Raw genomic sequence first — 24,884 nt, forward strand, 5'->3', positions numbered from 1 at the left:
CATGTAGAAACTTAGTATATTATATGATAAGGAAGAGCTCTTTGTGTTTTTTACATCTAAAATGAATAGGGTTCTTTGGCATAGTGAATCCCAAAACATTAACCGGAAGTTACTGTCTCTGTGGTTTTGCTGATTCTGGGCATTTCACAGACATGGAGCCACATAACACTGATCCTTTTATGCCTTGCTGCTTTTACTTAGCATGTCTTCAGGGGACATCTGTGTTGTAGCATGTCCCAGCACGTCCTTATTTTCTATTCTTTTATATCCCATCCCATTCACCCATTGGCAGACCGTCTCTGCTTGTGGGCTGTCGCAAACTCGCTTTTGTGGACTGTTTCCTTTTTGTGTGCACAACAAATACACACCTAGGGCTCGGAACCTGTGGCTCAAGTGGCTAAGGCGCCAGCCACATATACCTGAGCTGGCAGGTTCAAATCCAGCCTGGGCCGCCAAACAACAATGATGGCTACAACCAAAAAATAGCCAGGCATTGTGGTAAGCGCCTGTAGTCCCAGCTACTTGGGAGGCAGAGGCAAGAGACTTGCTTGAGCCCAAGAGTTGGAGGTTGCTGTGAGCTGTGATGCCACGGCACTCTACCCAGGGGGACAGCGTGAGGCTCTGTCTCAAAAAAAAAAAAAATACACACCTAGGAGTAGACCCGCTGGCTTAGACACGGACTCGACACTTCACGTCTTGAGGAGCTGCCCGTTTACTGGAGCAGCTGGGTCCTCTCAGCATCCCCGCTTCTCCTAATAGACAGTTGAGAATGTGTCTTGGCACATTTTTAATGTATATACTTTTTTCTCTATTTGTTACAAAAATGGCATTGTGATATAGGCATCATGAAAATAAATTGTTTTTAAATGGATGTTTTATGTCAATGGTTGGCATACTTTTCTGGAAAGAGTCTGTGCAGCCACTCAGCTTTGCCTTTGTCCTGCAAAACAGCCATAGACAGAATGTTAACAACTGAGCCTGACTACATCCCCCAAAAGCTTTATCTATAAAAAGTAGCACTCAGATTTGGCTTGCAGCCCATAGTTTGCAACCTCTGTTATATATGGACTATGTGGATCCAAATTATTGTTTTCTCCTTGATTCTTTCATACCAAAATAGTATTCGTAACAGTTGTGTATTCCTTCTTTTTCTCTTCTATAGAGGGACTATCTGGAACTTATATTCTGTTCCAAGGATAGCTGAACCTGTGTGGCTTACCATGATGTCCAGCACTTTGGAAAAAACCCAGCTATGCCAGCGCTTTCTCAAGGAGTTCACACTTCTAATAGAACAGATCAACAAAAACCAGTAAGCTTCAACTCTCGGGAGACTTACATGCAAATTCTACCACCAGCCTCTGTGCGTACAGGACATGCCTCTCCCTGCACTGACTAATCTATGTTTTCCTCCGTGTCTCCCAGGTTTCTTGCTGCCTTACTGACGGCGGTGTTGACCTACCACCTGGCCTGGGTGCCGACGGTCATGCCTGTGGACCACCCTCCCATTAAAGCCTTCTCCGAGAAGCGCACCTCCCAGTCAGTGAGCATGCTGGCCAAGACACACCCGTATAATCCACTCTGGGCACAGCTGGGTCAGTACCTCACTGGCTATTCAGGGACTAATGGGATGCAATAGGAAAAGTGCTAGGATGTGTGGTTTGTGCTGGCCGTCCATCACGGTGATGCACAGGGCAGGCAGCAAGGGCAGGCTTGGCCCGTGGATTCTGACTGCCAGGCTCCCACCTTCCCCTCTGCTTCCCTACTAGCAGCTTTGCTCTGCCCACTTACAACAGGCTAGGTGCACTCACATTCTACAGTGGCTGTTTCCCCTAAAGCAGGATACCTTAGCCTTGGCACTATTGATACTTTGGAACAGTTGAGTTGTTGGGGGAAGCACCAGGGCTTCCTCACACATTAGTGATTGGATATTTAGTGGCATCTGGCCTCTAGTCGCTAGATGCCAGTGGAACTCCCTCCTTGCCTGAGGTTGAACTAATCAAAAATGTCACTGGACATTGTCAGCTGTCTAGGTTTAGGGGGTTATTGGTCAAATATTACTGGTTGATAACCACTACCCTCGCAGATGGATTGGATGGGGGGAGAAATGGCAAAAACGAAGGTAACACGCTGCTCTCACTGTTCTTTAAATTTTAACATAAGTCAAAACTCTTGTCTTTCTCTGCACTGTTCCCTTGTAGTTAGTGTGGCGTTTATTTCCTCAGCCTTTATCCTGAGGCCTGGGGTAGGAATCCAGTGCTTTGACATAGTTGGGGGCTAGTGAGACTGGAGTTGTATCTGGGGTTCATTTGGAGGAGAAGTGTACTCTGGGTGTTCTCACTCATAAAGTATTAGAGTGACAAAGAAAAACTGGACACTCCTCCCACTCGCCCCATGGGGATGGGGCTAGAGCAGATGCGGGGACGGAAAGTTGAGTGACAGGCGCTGCCTCGCCTTGGGAAGCTGACTGTACAGCAGGGAAGGCCGGTTTGTGCTCTGCTGATTTTGTAGCATCCTGATTATTCTTTGACAAGAAAGTGACAGAAGGCGTAGAGGGGAGGCACATGGGCCAGGGCTGGGTGGCAGGGCCCAGCCTCTACAGGCAGGTTGTTCTGTTCTGTCCTGCCTGTCACCTCCCCTGGGAAACTCATGACAATGGAACTTACCTTATGGTTGCTGTGGGAATTAAGTCAGTGATATAAAGCACCTTTGTTATGGCTGCTGCTGAAAATAGTGTTATTATAGGACCATCTAGGGAGAGGGAGGGAGGGAAAGAAGGAGGGAGAGAACTTTCTGGAAGGTTTACTTGAGAAAATGTTAAAGTGGTATGTTTTCTATAAAATGAAATATGGACAGGGGAAAGCACCCCAGTCTTAGAAAATAGCATATTATAACAATAGCAAAAGCTGACACCATGCGCCATGCACTGTTTTAAGTGCTTTTTGCTGTATTAATTAGATTCTCCTTCCTACCCTATTACTCATTTCATAGCAATACAGATATTGTCCTGTCCTGGTGCCCTTGGTTGTAAGACATGTAAAGAAGAGAGTTCAAGTCTCTTGTGTGGGGGTAATAGGTGTGTTTTAGGTGGATTAACTACAGGGTTTATACATACAAACTTGGATGTAAAAGGAGAGTGATAGAGGTTGCTTAACGTACAAAATCATAGCAAGATAGGAAGAATGAATTCTGATGTTCTGAAGCATCATATAGGGTGACTATAATTGTGTGTTTTTTTGTTTTGTTTTTATTTTTTGAGGCTGAGTCTTAACTCTGTCACCCTGAGGTTGAGTGCCATGGCATTAGCCTAACTCACAGCAACATCAAATTCCTGGGCTCAAGAGATCCCCCTGCCTTAGCCTTTGGAGTAGCTGGGACCACAGATGCCCACCACAATGCACAGATAGTCTTTCTTTCTTTCTTTCCTTTTTTTTGTTTTTGTTTTTTGAGACAGAGTCTCACTTTGTCACCTGGGTAGAGTGTTGTGGCATCACAGCTCACAGCAACCTCAAACTCTTGGGCTTAAGCAATTCTCTTGCATCAGCCTCCCAAGTAGCTGGGACTACAGGTGCCTGCCACAATGCCAGACTATTTTTTAGAGACGGGTCTCGCTCTTGTTCAGGCTGGTCTTGAACTCCTGAGCTCCAGCAATCTACCCACCTTGACCTCCCAGAATGCTAGGATTAGTTTTTCTTTTTCTTTCTTTTTTTTTTTTTTTTTTTTTGAGACAGAGCCTCAAGCTATCCTCCTGGGTAGAGTGCCATGGGTAGAGTGCCATGGCACCACGGCTCACAGCAACCTCCAAGTCCTGGGCTCAAGCGAGTCTCTTGCCTCAGCCTCCCAAGTAGCTGGGACCGTAGCCGCCCACCACAACGCCTGGCTATTTTTTTGGTTGCAGCTGTCATAGTTTGGCGGGCCCGGGCTGGATTCAAACCCGCCACCTTAGGTGTATGTGGCTGGCGCCTTAGCCACTTGAGCCACAGGCGCCGAGCCAGTTTTTCTATTTTTAGTAGAGGTAGTGTCTTGCTTTTGCTCAGGGTGGTCTTGAACCTCCTGAGCTCAGGCAATCCACCTGCTTTGGCCTCTCAGAATGCTAGGATTACAGGCGTGAGCCACAGCACTGTCCCAGGCTAACTATAGTTACCAATCATTTATTCTGTATTTTCAAGTAGTTACAAGAGGAGATTTTGAATGTTCCCAGCTCAAAGAAATGGTAAGTGTTTGAGATGATATGATGCCAGTTGCCCGAAATGATTGTTAACACATTGTGCATAGGTACTGTAATGTCACAGTGTTCCCCATAAATGTGTACAGGTATGACATGTCAATTAAAAATACGAATGATCCACACCAAGCTCAGAAAAGAGCACAGATGGGGCCTAGCTCACTCCGGGTCATGTGGGAGTCCTTCCTGGGGAACAAAGTATGGTTGTTTTTCTTATGGGACGATAATCTTGGGGAAAATGTAGTATCATTAAGTGGTAATGGGAAGGAGCCAGACCTTAAGGAAACACGGTGTTTCGTGCTGCTGGGTAACTCGTTTAAAAACGGTGCTAATTAAGCAATGTGCGTTTAGTTAGATAAATGTATTTATAATTAGGCATGCTTCTCATTTGAAATTTAACTATTGAGAACTGTTAATTCCCTGTGTTCAGCATAAAGAGGTAGAGCCCCTTCCTGTGGGTTCATAATTGTCATTTTTCAGAGGAGATCAGGTATTGTTGAAAGTCTTCAGTCCTCCCTCCCCAGACAACCCAGCAGGGGTCTGGCTGTTGGCAAGAGGGTGCAGCCCAGGCAGAGGAGGCACGGGATAGCTTTGCAAAAGCAAGTGCAGTGTTGGGTGAGTTTCTGTTATTTGACAGAGGAGTCATTTGCATCAAAAACATTTTTTTTCTTTAAGTATTTAGCAAATCACAGAAATAGGAAAATATAAACTGCTGGGAATAAACAGTGATGCAGATGTAATGATGTAATTTTAATTCAGTTCCTAAGTGATAGAAAAGATTCTGTCTTGAATTTGTTTTTTGGACTTGGGGGGTGGATTTCATCTGAAACAGAGTCTCACTATGTCACCTTCGGTAGAGTGCCCTGGCGTCACAGCAACTTCAAACTCTTGAGCTTAAGTGATTCTCTTGCCTCAGCCTCCCAAGTAACTGGGACTACAGGCACCCACCACAATGCCCAGCTCGTTTTCCTAGTTTTAGTAGAGATGGGGTCTCACTCTTGCTCAGGCTGGTCTCGAACTCCTGAGCTCAGGCGATCCACCCACCTCAGCCTCCTAGAGTTCTGGGATTATAGGTGTGAGCCACTGTGACTGGCCTCCATCTTGAATTCATTGGAAGACTTATCTGAGAGCTTTCCAGGACAGGTACTGGGGGTGCCCATCTCTCTGTGGCTTGGAGGGTAGAAGTGGAAAGCAATGTCCCTTCCACCCTCTCACGGACTTGCTGGCAGTTGCTGATTGATCCTTGCCTGTGCCTGCAAGTTACACTCTGCACAAGTGTCTTCTAAAGTGTGCATCACCACCCACTTGGGGGCTCTGGAAAAGTTTTAATGGGTCAAAAACGCATTTAAAAGGTATAGTGGAATAGAAAATAGCAGAATGATTTACATACATGTTTTATAAAATGTTTGCTTCAAAGGGTGGGTTGTGGGGTTGCAGTATAAGATGTATTTCTTTTTTGGCATGTGTGTGCAGTTTGAAGGCCACCATCTGACACTACTGACTGAAGGATTTCTAGGTCAGGCTCTTTTTGACCTAAGGAACTCAAGGGTTTATGAAAACAAAAAGCAGCTTTTCTCCTCAGGTCACTGTTTTAAATTAATGTAAGTAAAATAGTCTGAAATGTCTTCATTATTTTTCCCAAAAGTTTAAATGGCGTTACTTCAAAATGTAGCAGAATTAAGCTATAAATATTTTTAAAAATAAAATTCCCGGGCAGCACCTGTAGCTCAGTGAGCAGGGCGCCTGTCCCATATACCGAGGGTGGCGGGTTCAAACCCTGCCCTGGCCAAACTGCAACAAGAAAATATCCAGGCATTGTAGCAGGTGCCTGTATTTCTAGCTACTCAGGAGGCTGAGGCAAGAGAATCACCCAAGCCCAGGAGTTGGAGGTTGCTGTGAGCTGTGACATCATGGCACTCTACTGAGGGCGACAAAGTGAGACTCTGTTTCTACAAAAAAAAAAAAAAAAAAAAAAAGTATCTTGCACTGATGATGATAAAGATGCGAGGAAGCGCTGTTTACAAGGGGCGTTCCCTAGCAGAGCTGTAACCAGAATCCCTTTAAGATCCTCAGTTTTTCCCCTCATCTTTTTTTCTTTTCCCAGCTTCTCCTGGTTTCTGTCTTGGTTTCCGTCTCTATATTTCTCTGCCTCTTCTCTCTCTTTTTACAGGGCTGCCCAGTTCCCTCCGCCTTTCCATGCCATTCTCTCTCCCTTTTCCTTCTAGTTTCTGTTTCTGACTTCTTGATGTTTTCCTAGACATTGTCTTTTCTTTCCTGATGTGTGTTTTGCCGTCTCTGCCTTCTCACCTCTCCCCTGTTCTCTCTGGTCCTCTATCATTTTGTACCTCTCCAGTGCCGCATCTTTTTTCTCTCTCATTTAGTCCTCAGCCCCTTCCCCTCTTTCCTCCGAGTTCCCTCTCTGTGTTCCTCTGCTGTATATCTTTGCTCCCTGGTATTCTACCCGGCTACTCTATTTATCCTCCTTCCCCTTGATCTCTTCTCCCACCCCAGCCAGTCCCCTCCTGCTTCTGTGCTCTTCCTGCCTCCTCCTGCGAGCCTTCTCCTCACACCTTCCTTTTCCCCTGTTTTTCTCTCATTTGCCTCTCTATTTTCTATTTAAATGTTTATTTTTAAGTCCAGGCTCAGTGGCTGTAATCCCAGCACCCTCAGAGGCTGAGGCAGGAGGATCTCTTGGGCTCAGGAGTTGGAGACCAGCCTGAGCAAGAGTGAGACCCCATCTCTACTAAAAATGGAAAAATGAGCTGGGCATTGTGGTGGGCCTCTGTAGTCTCAGCTACTTAGGAGGCTGAGGAAGGAGGATCAATTGAGTCCAGAAATGTGAGATTGCTGTGAGCTAAAATGACACCACTGCAGTCTAGACTGGGCAACAAAGTGAGATCCTGTCTAAAAAAAAAAAAAAAAAAAAAATTTCTTGTAATTGAATTAGAAAACATCACAAAATTCATCATCATAACCATTTCTAAGTGGATGGTTCAGTAATGTTAAGGATATTCACATATGATTTCATCTTCATTTTTAAATTATATTCATAAAAACTGACCTGTAAAAATTAGTAGTTTCATTCATCCAGGATTCAAAAAATTGCCTTCAAGTTCAAGATCCAGTAAATCTTTAATATTATGGGTCTGTTATTTTAATGATGCATTATTTTATGAAGTTTGGCGATAAAGTAATAATGCTGCTTATTGCTGTCATTACTTTATACAGTTTAAATTATTGTAAGTTGTATGTTTAATAACCTTCCTTATTTTACTTTTTTTCCACTTATTAAAATGTACCATACTAAAAATTAAATGCATTACTAAAAATAAATGACATTCTACGTGGCCTTTCTGCTGTGGTTTGTTATACAAAATTTTAGAAATGTAATGCTTTTTCTTTATTAACACTGAGATTGATTTAACAGAAACATCCCACAAGTTCCGGGAATGGCTGTGATATCCTGCAGCAATGGGCAGATAAAATCAAAGGACTATAACAGTACTAAGTTCCTAGTCAAGGAGGTTTTCTCAAGCAGAAGTCCTGCCACCAGGCTGTACTTCTGAGTTACTCTTCTGAATTCCAGGATGATTTCTTAGTCAGTTGCATAAACCACAAGGTTGATGTTCTATTAGCCTATAATCTATTCTTTTTATAGAGAGGACTGTTTATAATTATTTCTGTCCTGCCCTTTGACTGTTCCTAAAAGCCTTACCCTAGGGCATACTCTCCGGAGGAGGGTACTTCCTAATGTGTCCCCAGGGGAAATACTTCCTGGTGGTTCTCATAATTTCCATCTTAATCTATGAATTTTAATTAGTTTTATGTGCCTTTATAATGCCTTCTCCCCCTCTGTGGATGCATTCTTCAGATGGGTGCTAACTTCCTATGTTCCTATTTATAACCACTGGCATGTATCACATCTCCTTTAGTATCTTTTCAGCTTTTGATTTGTTCTAACATTAATGCTTTCTAACTCCAGGTTGATTATGTAGAGGTATGATGTGATGAACCTTTAGGCTCTTAGCATAGTACCTGTCCAGTGAGTAAAAATTGGCTCTTTATTGTAATTGTCCATATTATTATCATCATCAAAAGGTAACAAACTTATATATAACTTGCTATTAAGTATAATAATCCGTAGTCTCAGTGGTTAACTGCAGGGTTTTTGTTGAGACGCTCAGGCTACTGTGTGGTTGAATGATACACTCGCCCTTCCTTATTCTTCCCTCCTTCAGCAGAATGTAGACCAGGGACGTATTGCCAGTTTTTAACAACTTGTCAGGATATAACTAATGGGACATATTTTTTTCCAGTAGACTTTGTATGCGAAGTAACGTAAAACCTTCAGACTTATTATTTATGACTAAGTGATTTTCTTCTTGGTAATCAAACTGATTCTACCTGCTGTGTGTATGTGTATTGAGAAAATTCTAAGCAGACCTCCTCATTAAGTATTTTGAACCAGTTCACTGCACATCTGTTCGGAAATCCTTGAGTTTGGATTTCGTCCCAATGCCCATTGTCCTGGGATTCTTCTAACAAATTCTTCTGCTTTCCAAGATATATAGTACCGGGTCAGGTTGTATATGCAGAGCTCTGGCTTTAACCTTCCTTGGGTCAGCCCGCAGCTGAGCCCCTGTGGCAAGTGTGGCGGGGGGCCATGCACAGCCCTCATGGACCAGGGTGGTGGGCTGTACCCTGTGCCAGGACTTTCCAGGTCTAGTCTCCATTCCAGAGGCAAAACCAAAACATGGTCATTGCTAGAAATTAGCAATCAGGCGTCTGAAGAAATGATCTTGGGTTGGGAATACGAGTCATCTGTTTTGCTCTTGTAAAGACTGACATATCCATGAGCTGCTAACCCCAGAGGACTGTGTCTTGTGTTGACTTTTGCTCTCTAGGTGACCTTTACGGAGCCATCGGCTCTCCGGTGAGACTGACTCGCACGGTGGTGGTAGGGAAACAGAAGGATTTGGTCCAGCGCATACTCTATGTCCTCACGTACTTTCTCCGTTGCTCTGAGCTGCAAGAGAACCAGCTGACCTGGAGTAGGAATCACAGTGAAGGTGACCAAGTTTTAAATGGGAGCAAGATCGTCACTGCCTTGGAGAAAGGGGAAGTGGAGGAGTCTGAGTACGTGGTGGTGACAGTGAGAAGCGAGCCTGCCCTCGTCCCCCCCATCCTGCCGCTAACCTCGGCCGAGGGGAAGAGCCCCCAGCTTGCAGGGTTACTCGAGACCTCAGAGGGCACTGATGTTAGAGAGACGGGTCCCAAACCTGACAAAGAAGGACCCCAGAGGCCAGAGCAGAGTGCTGAGGCTTGTAGCCTGGGGTTCCAAGAGCCAGCATTAAGTAGTTCTTGGAAACTTCAGGGCGCATTTTGTGGGGATGAAGAAAGTGTAAGTGAGGTACCACAAGATGGCTCTTCACGATTTTCTAGCTGTGAAGGTCTGGGGACAGGAACAAAGATCCACAAGCAGATTGCCCCTGAGCAGCTGAAAGGGGAGACACATAGGAAACTACCAGACCGATCAGCGGCCTGGCCCTGCCCTGACAGACATGTCCATGAGAAGCCTCCTTTAGAAAAGGTCACTTTCCAGATTGGAAGCTCCGTATCTCCAGAGTCGGACTTTGAAAGCCGCACCAAAAAAATGGAGGAGCAGCTAAAGGCTTGCAGGCAATACCCAGAGTCAGCCAGTCCCCCGGCCGAGTGGAGGGTGGCCACTGACAGGGCTCAGGACCCGCAGATTTCCAGGTGCTCCTTCAAACCCGGCTTTCAGAAGAAGGTCTGCTGTCCATGGAGTCAGGCTTCTGAGGGGGATGAAGGCGAGTCTGACAGGGGTTTTGCCGAGGACAGAGGCATCAGAAGCCACTCTGTGTCCGAGGCTGCGGGGCAGCTCAGCACCACTGCTGACTCGCGGGCAGCCGCTGACACAGCAGGAGCCGGGAGGGGAAGGCTGGGGGAAACCCCAGGTTTGTACTTAAAGGTGAGAGAAGGACCTGTTTTGGAGCCTGCTCTGGACAGGCATGCGCAGCAGGACTCTGGCCTCTCGGTTGCTGCAGCTGTCCCCTGTGGGGACGCCAAGAAGGCCGACTTCAGGATCGAAGGAGACATTCCCAGGAATGAGAGCTCCGATAGCGCGCTTGGAGACAGTGACGATGAAGTATGTGCTTCCGCCGTGCCAGATCTGAGTCACAGCGGGGACAGGACAGAGGGGTCCTTGGAAGTGGAGCTGCCCCTGCCGAGGTAACCTGGCAGGCCGGAAGCCGAGGGCACTGGGTTCAGACACCATCTTCCTGGCCTGACACGGGCCCTGGGCACACACTGCACTGTGCTCTCAAAGTGTTAGAAGTGTTATCCATGTCAAGATAAAGGGTTTCCTGCCTGGTTTTTTCCCAAGGACAATCACGGGCTTGCTGATAGAGAAGGCTAGGGGCTGTCTCTGCAGTAGAGCTGGTAATAGGGAGCAGGGAGTTTAATTTTCCACGTCTGTAGGGAAGTTAGGGGCTGGCAGCAGATGCCTCACCTCGGAGGTGGTGGATTACACCCCAGGTGGCCCCTCTCCTGCCGATCAGAGCAGCACGAGGTGGTTGGGAAACAACACCTCTACCTTAACACTCCATCAGGTTGATTATTTGGTCTGTGATGACTGAAAGTAGTAATTAGAAATTTCTTCTGTTCTTCTGCACTGTCGTAGGCACCACCCTGTGCAGATATGTCAAATTCCTAAAGCCAGACTTCTGGCAAGAACCCTTCCTCACATTTTTTTCAATCTCCACTCTTTTGATACAGACCGCCTGGGGGATGTTTGATATGAGATACAAGTACAAACTCCTACCCAGCCATAGACTGGACTTTCTCTCCCTACCCCTTCCTATCCTCCCACACCAATGATCCACTTCCTAGAGGACTGGTGAAACGGGTCACCCTGAATCTGTCAATTTACCTGTTACAGGGGGTTTGTTCCAGTTGTAATGAAAGAAGGAAGTATATTTTCAGCTGTGTATTTTAATGGGCCAAATGTTGTTGTAGGTCTCAGAGCATCAGCACCCAGAATGTAAGGAACTTTGGCCGCTCACTTCTGGCAGGTTATTGCCCCACGTACATGCCTGATCTCGTGCTTCATGGGACCAGCAGTGACGAGAAGCTGAAGCAGTGCCTGTTGGCCGACCTGGTCCACACCGTTCATGTGAGTGATCCCAGACTGGGGCCTCTAGCTCTTAACAGTGTGTTGGCCAAGGTCTTGGTCAACAGGAGGAGTTAGGCTGAAGAGAGACTAATTAAGGGGTGGTTTATAGAGATGTGGGCAGGGTTATGGAAACAGCAAGGACTGTGAGGCCCCCAGGGTCTCACAGCTGGAAGCCATGAGCATACCTGGGCCCCCTAAAGGTTAAGGGTAGGGAACTGTGGAGGGCCTGAGCCTGGGCGAGGGGCGTCCTAGCTGCAGGAGCAGTGAGGAGAGAGATGACTTCCTGCCGTCTTTCCTCCTTTCCTCTCATCTCTTCGGGTGCCTCTCATTGGCTGAGCCCAGCTGGAAGCTGAGAGCAAGGTCACAGCTGATGCAGATACAGTCCTGTGGTCCCTAGGAGTCAACCTCTTGGGGCCCATAATAGGACAGAGAAGGGCAAAGAGTGGCTCTGGGGGCAGTTGGGGCAAGGGGGAGATAAGCTGGGCAAATGGAATAAACAGCACAGATGGTGACAATTATACGCCATCCTGGGGAGAGCCAAAGCAATGTCACATATGGTCTGCTTTTTATCTGATTCTTAAACAAGTTCCTAAAAGTAATTTACTTTAACTGATTTGTCATTAAGTTCACTTTGACGGCTGCATGAGGATGACTAAAGATTAACGGGACTTACTGGAAAATTGCCTTGTGGCTGCCGTTAAATGCTTTTCTGCTATCTGCAGCGTGACAGCAGCTGAGCAGTTAAGGAAACTGTGTCAATCTGACGGGACTGTTTTTAATTGAGCTGCTAGTAGGCAGATGTGTAAAAATAAATGGTTTACATTGGTGCAGTAGAGAAAGTCCTCATTGCGTTCAGAAAATTGGAGTTTGGCTTATTAGCTGTCTCCTCACCCAACAGATATTTTTTTCTAGGTAGAATGGAAGGGATTGTGTGTTATCTGTGGCCCAGGTACTTCTCTGTGAGGATTAAATGTGCATCAGACACAGGCTCAGCAGGCTGTAGTGAAGCTGATGTCCTCATAACCCCCTCAGTGAGAAGGGTGAGGAGATGAAGAGAACTGGCCAGGTGCACATGCGTGTGCCCAGACATTCCCCCAGGCCACCTTGCTCTGTGGCCTGACACCACCCTGCACCAGGACATTCCTGGAGTGAGGCTTTGACTTTGCTTTTGTGTCTATGAGTAATATCATCAGTTTTCACAGTTATGAAGGACACAGAGTGCTTATTTCTCATTTCGCAAGTCCATATGTCAGTGACCCTAGAATAAGAAATGCCCTCATGGTGTGGTGTCATTTTTCTGAGTTGTCCTAAGTGACGTAGGATGCCTCGGCGATTTTGTAGACCGTGTATGTTTGGTGGCTGGCTCCGGTATGAGGCAGGGAGTTCCCTTTCTGTCAGCACCTATGTTTATATAAACTACATATGCAGAACTGCTGATTTTTTTTCTTTGTGCCTTACTGTTGTTTGTTCCCTGAGAGCATCGGAGCTCATTGGACCTTTCTCCACGAAGCCCCATGTTCTGCTTCTGACAGAGGCACTAAGGCTGTGTGAGAACTAATGGCATTGTCCTTGGTGACGTTAATCTTGCTTTGCCTAAGTGCCCTGTATTCGCTCACTGACCACTAATCTGTCTACTGATTGATAACCCTCTTTGAATTTATCTGTAAAACTGTTCTTAAATGTTTCATGTTTTCTATAGACTGGCAAGTTCTACTTTCTGTATATTAGGTTTTCATGGTGACCATCTGGCTCTGTAATTCTTACATTTGAAAACACCTGACCATATTTACGCAATCATTCTCTTCAGGCTTTCTAATATTTCATTTTCCCTTTCAGAAGTAGTGCTTTCACACGGTAGCTTTCCTCATTTCTTTAAACTATGCAGTCTCCCTAAGAGATCAAAAGTTATTAAGCTTAATAACCTATATTGTGTCAAATTGTTGGTATATCCAAAGTGCAGCCATGCATGGGTGTTAATAGGAAATTGTAAACGGTTCATAAAAATATCTTCAGAAGTTTAATGTATTCAGAACAAATCCAATTAGCGTTAGTGGATTTCTAATTTCACTTGACACACTCCTCATAATGAATTTTGCTGTTGTAGTGTTTAGTTTAAACTGCCTCTCAGACTGCCACTCTGGTCTATGGTGGGGTTTTTTGAATTGTCTGTTTGTTTGTTTTTTTTAACAGCCTTACTTTCAACATCTATTTATGAATAATATGTTGAAAAATAAGTTGAGTCTTTAATTAAATGTTATATTGAATTTACGGCTCCATACAGCCTAGTGATAATTTAAATTCTTGAGTATATGTTGCCAAAAAGCAGCAGATCCAAGAGCAAGCACGACCAGAGTTAGAGCTGAAATAATGGCTTGTTGAGGAAGAGAAAATTAGAATAAATCGGTTTATCAATCAGAACCTGTTTTTTAGATGTTAGTAATTTTCAGTATTCATGCCAGACTTCATTGGACTTTGATACTCATACTTCTTTTTAGAGAAGGATGTTTAATTACTTTTTTAAAGCCATTGATTTAGATTATTGATCTATTTTTTTAGACCTGTACATGATTTGGATTGTAGAATCTGTCTCAGTGCATTTCCTTTTTTTTTTTTTTTTTTTTTAAGAGATGGGATCTCCCTGTGTTGTCCAGGCTGGACTTAGACTCCTGGGCTCAAGGAATCGGTCTTCCCACCTCAGCCTCCCTAATAGCTGGGACATCAGGCACGCACCACCATGCCTAACCCTACACATGTACTTAGAGCCACATGAACTTATTTCTAGTTTTTATCTCATTGAAGGATTGCTTTCTAGAGCTCCCAATACTAAGAATTTCTTCTTTATACTTTTCCCTATCCTACTCTCTTGTGTATTTTCATTTTTATCATTAACTTTCACATATTAAGATTCAGAGGGCCAGGCACGGTGGCTCACACCTGTAGTCCCAGCACTCTGGGAGGCCCTGGGGGGTGGATTGCTTGAGCTCAGGAGTTTAAGACCACTTTGAGCAAGAGCGAGACCCCATCTCTACTAAAAATATCCAGGCATGGTGGTGGGCACCTAGAGTCCCAGCTACTAGAGAGGCTGAGGCAGGAGGATCGCTTGAGCCTAAGAGTTTGAGGTTGCTGTGAGCTATGATGCTACGGCACTTTACCCAGGGTGACAAAGGGAGACTGTCTCAAAAGCAAAGATTCATAAGTTCTTTAAATATTTATACACATGTTCTCATTTAGTCCAAATACTACCTCTGCTGTCATTTGAACTCTGTCTCCTAACTTAGAGGTTATACAGCTGCCTTAAATTAGTGTAAAGTAATATTGTTTCATTTTTTCCCCTGCCACATCTAAATGTGCATTCTTTCCTCCTTCATCTTCCTTCTGACTTTAAATGGGGGGTGTGTGAGGGAAGACATGCCAGCAGCGCTGTGTGCCTGTGTCTCTGGAGCAGCCTTTCCTCTCTCCTCTTTTTCTCCTGGGTCTATCTGCTTGTGAATGCTGCTGGCATGGCTAACACTGGGGTCATTAAATTATGGAGCATTGTTAGGTGATAGCTTGAGTTTGAGTCCTGGTATTATTGCTCGTTCATTGATAATCTTACGTAAATCAACTGGAATCACTAAACCTCAGAAAAAATGTACTTAGGGCAGCGGTCCCCAATCTTTTGGCACCAGGAAACTGGTTTCATTTTCCATAGATGAGGGGTAGAGGACGATGGTTCAGGATGACTCAAGCACATTACATCTCCACCTCAGATCATGAAGCATTAGATTCTTATAAAGAGCACACAGCCTAGATCCCTCGCAAGCCCAGTTGACAGTAGGGTTCACGCTCCTATAAGAATCTAATGCTGCTACTGATCTGATAGGAGTTGGAACTCAAGTGGGGAAACGGGGTGGGGAGGAGCTATACAGTCAGACAAAGCTTCAGCTTCGCTTGCTCACCAGCAGCTCACCTCCTGCTGTGTGTCCTGGTTCCTAAAGGCTGTGGGCTGGTACCAGTCTCGGTCCAGACTGCAGACTAGAAGAATAGACAGAATATAATTCAGTGTTTAGGAATTTAACCTCTGAAGATGGACAAACCTGAGTTTGAATTATGGCTCACCCCTTGGGGGCTTTGTGGCCTTGGGCAAGTTTTCTTAATATTCTAATTTGGAAAATGAACAGGATGTACCTCATAAGTTTGGTTTGAAGATTCTGTGAGATGATCATATCAAGTGTTTAGCACAATGGCTGTTCTGTTACTAACATTGGGCATTACCCAGTAACTGTTAGCTATTAACATAGTAAATGTCAAAGTGCTTAGTAAATGATAAAGCGACATAACATGTTTTGAATGTGGGAGAAAAGAATGATAATCACTATCTTAGTAAAAATGAAAATTACTATCAAAGTTTAAAAAGTTACGTGCAGATATACTTAAAGTTCTTCTAAGTAGTCAGTGGCCTTTTCAGTCTTGGGGATCTCCTATGGAAGGCCGAACAGAACCCATATACACATTAATTCAGTGTTGAAACCATCACTGTCACTCTGCCTAGAGCAGAGCTGGTAACTCTAACTCTGCAGGGTAGGGTCATCAAGACCAAAATTAACATTTTAATGGTTTTGTTTTTTAAAAACCTATGATCCAGGGCTTCAGGCATTTTACAGAGTAGTACAAAAAATGAAGGAACAGTTGGATACAGCAGCCTCTTCCATTTAATTTTAAGAGTAGCAGCAGATTGACTCCCAAAATATGCAGGAATCAGTAGCACAGATCCTGGCTGTGATACATATATGCTCTTGCATCTCTAATTAATCCATGCAGCGTAATCAACCAGCAAGACTACAAAAGAACAGCAGGTCTCATCAAAAGGTAAATCATTACTTAAGTAACACAGGTAGCATTAAATGCCTCGGGTCAACAATAACCTTAAAAATCAATAGGCTGCAAAGAAAACCTCTTTGTAGGACAAATCTGCTGGTTGCTTTCATTCCCCTGTGTTGGATAATGAACGCTGCCCTCAATGCAACTCTGCCTGTGTCCACCAGCCCAAGGAATGTTTCTTAAATTACCTATTTGACTTATAACTGGGTATTGATTACCAGTTTTTTAAAATGATGATAGAACTGCTGAGTGTAGACCCGGCTCTACTAAAAAAAAAAGGAAAAAACTAGTCGGGCGTTGTGGCAGGTGCCTGTGATCCCAGCTACTCGGGAGGCTCAGGCAGGAGGATTGCTTGAGCCCAAGAGCTTGAGGTTACTATGAGCTGTGACACCACGACACTCTACCCAGGACACAGAGTGATTTTCTCTGTCCTCTCAGCTGTGACTACAGTGCCCCATAACCTTCCCACATAGTGTCGCTGTGTCCAGTGTTCCTGCTCCCTCTCATTCTGTGTAGTGCCACAAGAGAACTTGTTCTTTTTTTTTTTTGGCCAGGGCTGGGTTTGAACCCGCCACCTCTGGCATATGGGGCCAGTACCCTACTCCTAAGCCATAGGCACCACCAAGAGAACTTATTCTAAAGCATGAATATGATCACTTACCGTTTAGCTTTGAAGGTTCTCCATTTTTTAAGAGCGTAAACTCCTCAGCTGGAATTATCCCTATGTCCTTCAGATTCACACTCACACACCCTTCCATGCTCTGCTCACACTCTCTGCCCTTTTCTCACACCTCTCTGCCTGGGACACTGTTGAACAAGATTCTGTACATTTTTGAAGACTCAACTCCAGGATAGCCTCCTCTCTGATACCATCACAGGCACCGGACCTCTGCTCTGCTCCAAATGTCATTCCTCCCACGAGGACTGCAGGCACCTTAATGCAGAAAACAGGGCCTTTATGCCTTGTGTATCTCCAGCACGTTACCTGGTGTTGGGCACATACAAAGCACTTGTTACTGTCAGTGGACTATCCCCCGTACAAGGGCTTCGGGGCCTGTGTGTACAGGTAAAACTGTGATGGTTGGAGAGTCCCTTTCTTCTGAAGTAAAAAGAAATGGCAGATGGTCTTTTTAAAAAAAAAAAAAAAGTAAGGGAAGAAGAAGTGAGGCCCGCACCTGTCTGTGTTCATTTCTTTTCCTAAAGAGGAATAAAAGCTTATTTTATTATAGGTCTCTTGGGCTTCGTAACTCTTGCATTGCATCAAAACATCTAATTTTGATATTTTTCCAAAATTTTTTACTGCCTACAAGATATTTGGACTTCTGTGCCATCCTCTACAAAATGCTCCCACCCCTCTCTCATGTTATTTTGTATTTTTGGAGTTGTACAGACCTACCTACGCTTTATTCTGATAAACTTTTCTGACACTGAGCACTTTTCTCCCTCGTCCAGCCGTGTCTAACCTCAGCAAGTGACCACACTCACAGTTCAGCCTTTCCACACTGTGTCTTCACAGCCATGCATTGAACTTGGGCATCTGTCCAGTGAGCCTGGTGAGCAAAGGCACAGATAGACGCACAGGTGGTCAGATGTTATCTTGGCACCCTCTATAGTTTGGACCCATCTATCTTTCCCTCTGCCCAGGTCTTCATGGTGTCACTGGAGTCCCAGGAGTCCCCCTCCTCCGTGTATCAACCAGGATCCCTCAGCAATGTCTCATGCTCCAAAATGGTTGATTTTCCACTTCCTGTTTTTTTTTTTTTACCTTATTACAGCTCTTAAGACTTTAAGGACTAACATTGAACCTGTTTCTGAGAGAAAAAATTTCTGATAAATGCTTACAGAGCCATGATAAGATCATATATAGTCATTACTCCTTCTGTTATCTTTCACGTGTTAAAAATGTGATGTGTTAGAAATCTCTGGGGGTCGCATTTCAGGTGGTCTGGCTGACTCATGTCACCAGTGATAGGACAGGGAAGCTGGAGAGAGAGTCAGACCTTGGAGAATTATCTGTCTATTGAAAAATACCCACTGGTACCACCAATGTGTGCAGCTGTGTGTTCACAGCCCCTGCAGCCTCAGGGCCACATGTGCCCTTCTTGATCTTTGAGTGCAGCCTTTTGACAAACTTCACAGAACAAATATCTTTATTAAAAGAGTTTTTTCTATCCCCAGCCTGGGCCTGCCAAACAACAATGACGGCTGCAACTAAAAAATGGCCGGGCGTTGTGGCAGGCGCCTGTGGTCCCAGCTACTTGGGAGGCTGAGACAGGAGACTCGCTTGAGCCCAGGAGTTGGAGGTTGCTATGAGCTGTGATGCCATGGCACTCTACCCAGGGTGACAGCTTGAGGCTCTGTCTCAAAAAAAAAAAAAAAAAAAAGAGTTTTTTCTGTAAAATTTGTATTCAGTCAAGGGGCTGCCCTTGAGGATCTGGAGGGCCACACTGCCCTTGAGGCTGCAGCTTCCCTACCCTACGGGGACTCAAGTCCATTGTTGTAATACCTGTACAGGAAAAAAATGGAAATTCTTTTGTGCCAAAAACAGATAGAAATTAAAATCAGAGACTCAGCCCTTATAGCCCAGCGGCTAGGGTGCCAGCCACATACCCTGTAGTTGGTGGGTTCCAACCCAGCCTGGGCCTGCCAAACAATGACAACTACAACCAAAAAATAGTGAGGCATCGTGGCGGGTGTCTATAGTCTCAGCTACTTGGGAGGCTGAAGCAAGAGAATCACTTAAGGGTTTGAGGTTGCTGTGAGCTGTGACGCCGCGGTACTCTGTCTCAAAAAAAAAAAGAACTTAAAACCAGAGCAGCAAGCATGGCCTGATGCAGTGGTGGTCCTCTGGGATGTCAGCCTGGTTAAAGTCGCCCATGAGAAGTCAAACCCCAGCCAGTGCTATTTATGGGGTTGGATTCCAGAGTTACTCTGAGTGACTACCCTCCCCAAGAAATAGTCATGAAAACCGGGAGCATCGAAACCTCTAGGTTTGACACTTTCACAACCACAAGCTTGTGAGACATACATAGGAAAATGAAACACAGCTCCACCAAGATCGGCCCACGTTCAGAACGGACAAACCATAAACCCTTGTGAGGCAGAGCAGCAGAGACAGGAGAATCACCCTCCAGTCCTCGCTAGTGAGCAGCTGTGTTTAAAATGTTTACAGTTATTAAATGGAGGAATTGGAACCTTAAAAAAAGGGGGGGGGGGTGATGTGACAAATGATTATTCGGATTTGTGTAAGAACTAAAAAGAACTCCTAAAATTGGAAAATAGAGGCTCGTGCCTATAGCTCAAGCGGCTAGGGCACCAGCCACATACACTGGAGCTAGCAGGTTCGAATCCAGCCCAGGCCTGCCAAACAGCAATGACAACTACAACTAAAAAATAGCCGGGCGTTGTAGCAGGCCACTGGAGTCCCAGGTACTTGGGAGGCTGAGGCAGGAGAATCGCTTGAGCCCAGGAGTTTGAAGGTTGCTGTGAGCTGTGACACCACAGCATTCTACCCAGGGCAACAGCTTAAGACTCTGTCTCAAAAAAAAGAAAAAATTTTTTTGAAAAATAGTCATTGAAATGGAAACCTCTCCATAGGTTAAAGAGCAGGTTAAATTCAGCTAAAGAAAGTCAGAATGTCTGACATGGAGGGCCTGAGTCAGGAAGACACAAGAAATCTGGAAAAGCAAGTAAATGATGTGAAAGCTGGAATGAAAAGATTTTTATGAAACATGAAAAGTGCATTCAGAAGGAAGAAGAGAAAATGAGGGAAAAAACATTGAAAGAAAGAATAATTGGAATTTTTCAAAATAAACAAGCACAGAGTCCCAAGTAAGGAAAATGCAAACAGATCCACACTTAGGAGCTAGACATCAAAGATGAACTCATAAAACTGGCCAGAGAGGGGGTGACATGGCAGCTGTCCTCCAGGATTTTGAGATCTAACAGTAATAGTGGTGAGGTGGAGTATGCAGCCCAGGAGGCCAGCACACTGAGGACAGCCAGCCAAGCTGGAGTCTGCAGCAGTGGTGAGTGGATGGGGAGGAGAAGTAGGGAAGGAACAGGGTAGCCTGGCTTTGGGGGGGAACTGAAGACCCCTGGGCTGATGGAATTGACTGAGTGTCTTCTTAACCTGCATGCAGAACTGGCATAGCCACCCACAGGGTCTGTCTGTCCACCGTTTAGTAAATTGCTGTGAGGAATGTCTGGATGCTCGGCATTTAGTAAGAGATAGTTTTCTAGATGACTTTATATACTGGATTTGCGACTGATGGGGGGTTTTTTTGTTTTAGTTTTTCAAAAACTGGTCTGCAGGCACCGTGTGTAAAACAAACAGAAAGCCTTCAAAATGGGAGAGGATTTTTGCAGGTTACGTTTCCAATGAAGGTCTGATAACTAGAATCCAGAGAACTCAAACTAATCAATTAAGAAAAGAACCCCATTTCTTTGTGGGCAAGAGACTTGAACAGAAACTTCTCTGAAGACAGGTGCATGGCCTACAAACACATGAAAAAATGCTCATCCTCTTTAATTATCAGAGAAATGCAGACCAAAACCACTTTGAGATATCACCTAACTCCAATAAGATTAGCCCACATCACAAAATCCCCAAACTGCAGATGTTGGCTTGTATGTGGGGAAAAAGGAACACTTCTACATTGCTGGTGGGACAGGAAACTAATACAGCCTTATTGGAAAGAAGTATGAAGAATTCTCAAGGAACTAAAAGTTGACCTACAATTTGGTCCTGCAATATCATTACTAGGTATCTTACCCAGGTGAACAAAAATTATTTTACAACAAAGTCATTTGTCCCAGAATGTTTATTACAGCCCAATTCTTAATTGCCAAGTCATGGAAGCAGCCCAAGTGCCCATCCGCCCATGAATGGATTAACAAATTGTGGTATATGTACACCATGGAATACTATGAAGCCATTAAAAAGATAGAGACTTCACATCTTTTATGTTTACCTGGACAGAGCTGGAACACATTCTTTTTAGTAAAATATCTCAAGAATGGGGGAAAAAGTACCTAACGTACTCAATACTATTATATGAAACCAGTATATAAACACACATTCATATAAATGATAAAATACAAAGATAATTCAGAAAGAAAGAGGGGGCAAGTGAAGGGAGGGTATTTGGTGGGATCTCACCTATTGCAAAACAACTAAGTATATTATAAATGTCCTACCACAAAAATAAGTAAGTGAAGTGATGGTTATGTCAATTAGTTTGATTTAAGAATTCCACACTGTATATCAAATCATTACATTGTACCCCATAAATGCATACAATTATGATTTAATAAAAATTAAGTTTAAAAAAAAAAAAAACTGGTCTGCAGTCCACACACATCTGCAGTCCTTTTTTTGTGGCTCTCAGTCATCACAGTAAGGTGAATTGGCCCAGGGCATCTTACATGCCTTAAATCATTAATTCCCAGGCCATGGAGGACATGGTTGTGTAGGTTGGTCATCTCTGAGAAGGAGATGGAAGAATAACAAAGGGGGTCTGAGGGCTTGTGGCAGAGAGGCAGTGCTGAGAAGGTGACCAGCACTGCCTTCACCTCGCCATGTTCCCTGCGTGACTGACTGTGGGCCCTTGGGGAGCCACGTAAAGGCTGATGTAACTGTTAAGCCACGCTGTTGTAGCACAGTGAGAATCACTGTGGAAAGGTATTTTGTCCTGTACATCTTCTGACTCAAGTACAGTTTAATAAAACTTACCAGAATTATCTTATATGAAATGATTAACAAAGTGGCATTTAAATTAAGCCGAAGAAGCCAAGGTTTTATTATCTAGAATATCTCAAAGAAAAATCAAAGATATAGGACAGTGCTTCTAGTTAAATCTGCATCCTTACAGCAATGGTGCAGACTTTAGAGCTGGTTATTCTCTTTACACACCTGCTATCTGTAATATACACGTGGGCTGAGACATCTTTGAGAGCCTATAAAGTGTCAGCTGAGAGTATCAGACAATGCGAACAGCTTGGAGATGGGGCAGTTATAGCGAAGTCCATAGTAGAGGCAGCCACTGTCTCCTGTTGACAGTGAGTTGAGACCACCGTTCACACCTCTTGCAGTCTGATTTTCTGAAAGCTTTCCACCCTGGTAAGGTGTCATAGTAGAGTGCTTGGCAGACTCATTGAGCTACACGTTGGAAATGCTTAGTGAGTTCCTTGACGCTTTCTGACATGCTTTTAGAGTTTTCTGACCTCAGTGTTCCCACCTTCAGAGCTGTGCTGTATTCCTGCCCACCCTGCAGGCCACACAGCATCATCAGCTACTAATTAGCTCTGGGAGGCCTCTGTGCGACAGGGGTATTTTCTTATTCTTCATCAAGTTAAAAATAGTCATGGGAAATGCTAGTCATTTCAATGTGGTGCATGGGAAAGAGAAATACACTAACAATTGTGCAGGTGACTTCATAGGAACTGGTTTGAATCCAAAAAGAAACTGCTCCGCCAGAGCTAGAATATATTAGATAACTTCGCACATGCCCAGCACTTTGTTATGCTAATCTCAGAGACTGCAGAAGAAAGACAAATAGGATTTAGTGCCGTGAGTTACTTATACAATCACTGGGTAGACAGTGGGGAAATCCAGAACAAGTGAGGACAGCATGTAATAAAATGTCACCGGACTGTGGGTGTGAAGGGCAGGGTGTGTGGGGAGCCTGCATGCCAGGGGCAGGACGCAGCTGGGTCCTTAAGCGATGTCAGATTTTTATTCATGGCAAGTGGCAGGGAGGACATTCTGGGCATAGCCTGAAGTGAGAGGCAGGAGTCCTCCCCAGCCTATGGGCGTGGACAGCCCTGAGAGGTGAATGAGGACAGCGTGGGGTGGGCCCGGATGGTGAAGAGCTGCACGTATGAATGAGCAGTGATACCCACTAGTGGAGGTTTCCCAGTTGGTAATGGAGACAACAGGGTGGTATTTCAGGAAGTTTGAGAGGTTAGGTAAAGTGCATAAATGAGGGCGGTGTTGTCCATCGTCTATCCACAGTCTCACTATTTATGAGCTCTGTGTTTGAAGCTTTGGAGGACATGCTCAGAGTAGAGAGGGGTGGTGTGAGAAAATGTGAATGTCTGCACCCTTCACATGTCAGGAGCTATACTGCATGAAACCTGCGAATTAAACGGCACTTAAACCTCACAGGGACTCTGGATTAAGTACTATCCCATTCTACAGATGTGGAAACTGAGGCCCAGATTGAGGCGCTGCTGTGGCCCCACAGCCAGCTCCCTGATCATAGGAGCTTTCGAGCCCAGTCTCGCCTGACTTCAAAGCCCTTGCTCTTGGCTTATCATTGCCCTTTGCTGAATTATCAGAACCATAGCTTTTCTAATTAGTCACTCATAGACATTTCTTGTTTCTGGACGTTTTAAGTTAAACAGAAGTCATGTGTGCAGATTAAGGCCACATATTTTCTATTCTCTGAGATCTGACTTAGAACCTTGATACTAAAACATCCTGGCCATTCACCACTCCCAGAAAACAGACTCACAAATGCACAGAGGGTACAAATTAACCAGGCTTATTCTGTAGATTCAATAAGCTGTGAACAGCTGGGATGACTCAAGAACCCGCTAAAGATCTATAAAACAGCATTTCATTCATTAATCTATCTTGAGAATTCTTCACAGGAAAGTAATTTGGGTAAATGAGATGTTGACAAGGCAGGACATAATAAATGATTGCTTCTGACGTCTCATATGAGTAGAGCAAGGGGAGAGCCATCATGGTGCTCAGACACTGACTGTCCCTCTGGTGGAGAGTGGCCACCTGCCCTAACAAGTCCTCTGTAGCTCCTCACTGGGTCTGTGCCCTGTTAGAAGTTTCTGAGTTGCCCGATTATGTTCCCAGGGAGGTGTGGGTACTGGTGGCAGGGGTCTGGAGCGGTGGCAGGAGGGCTCCAGGCAGGTGGTGCTGCATCATCTCCTGGCTACGGTGGGGTGGGTACTCGGTGCCATGTGGGCACTCGGGAGAGCAGTGATAAGGCAGTGTCCTGTTCAGGTTGTGCTGCAGATTCATTCTGATATGAGAATGTAAAAAATTCTTTGGGCTGGAAACTTATTTTGAAATTTATTCTCCTTCACTTGAGAGAGAGAAGGAAAATCGTGTATCAGCATCCGTGAATTTCATAGTCTCTCAGGCATTTTAAGTCAGGCATGGTAATCCCAGTCATTACCCAGTAATCCCAGTCATTCAGGGATTCATAACTTCATCATCAGAGGACCTGATTCATAACTTCATCATCAGAGGACCTGATTAATCTGAGACAATAATGGTTTGGAGGGACTTTTAAAGGGGTGAATGCGGTGTGTGGGCTTTTTGGTTTGTTTTTCTAGTTATATGTAGCCAAAATAACAAAGCCCTTGAGGAAATAAAGCTTCACCATTAAGAAGAGGGATTTTACCAGGTAAGCGCACCAAGCTGATAGTTATCTGCGGATTTTACCAGGTGAGCGCACCAAGCTGATAGTTATCCGCGGATTTTACTAGTGCACCGAGCTGATAGTTACCTGCGGATTTTACCAGGTGAGCGCACCGAGCTGATAGTTATCCGCGGGTTTTACCAGGTGAGCACCGAGCTGATAG

The 24,884-nt window shown here is 44.7% G+C and overlaps 1 protein-coding gene across 4 annotated transcripts in view; it reads left to right on the forward strand.

Moving 5' to 3' along the window:
• The window catches only part of FNIP2 (folliculin interacting protein 2), a 134,301-nt gene that overhangs the window by 93,853 nt on the left and 15,564 nt on the right, over positions 1-24,884 (forward strand). For all 4 annotated transcript variants that reach the window (XM_023516022.1, XM_023516021.1, XM_023516020.1 and 1 more), the window contains 4 exons: positions 1,163-1,309; positions 1,423-1,592; positions 9,127-10,471; positions 11,258-11,414. In XM_023516022.1, the coding sequence (XP_023371790.1) occupies positions 1,163-1,309; positions 1,423-1,592; positions 9,127-10,471; positions 11,258-11,414 (1,819 nt within the window). The remainder of the gene's footprint in view (positions 1-1,162; positions 1,310-1,422; positions 1,593-9,126; positions 10,472-11,257; positions 11,415-24,884) is intronic.

Source organism: Otolemur garnettii, unplaced genomic scaffold, assembly GCF_000181295.1.
Source record: "Otolemur garnettii isolate 467f Iridium unplaced genomic scaffold, OtoGar3 scaffold00085, whole genome shotgun sequence".
Taxonomy (NCBI): Eukaryota; Metazoa; Chordata; class Mammalia; order Primates; family Galagidae; genus Otolemur; species Otolemur garnettii.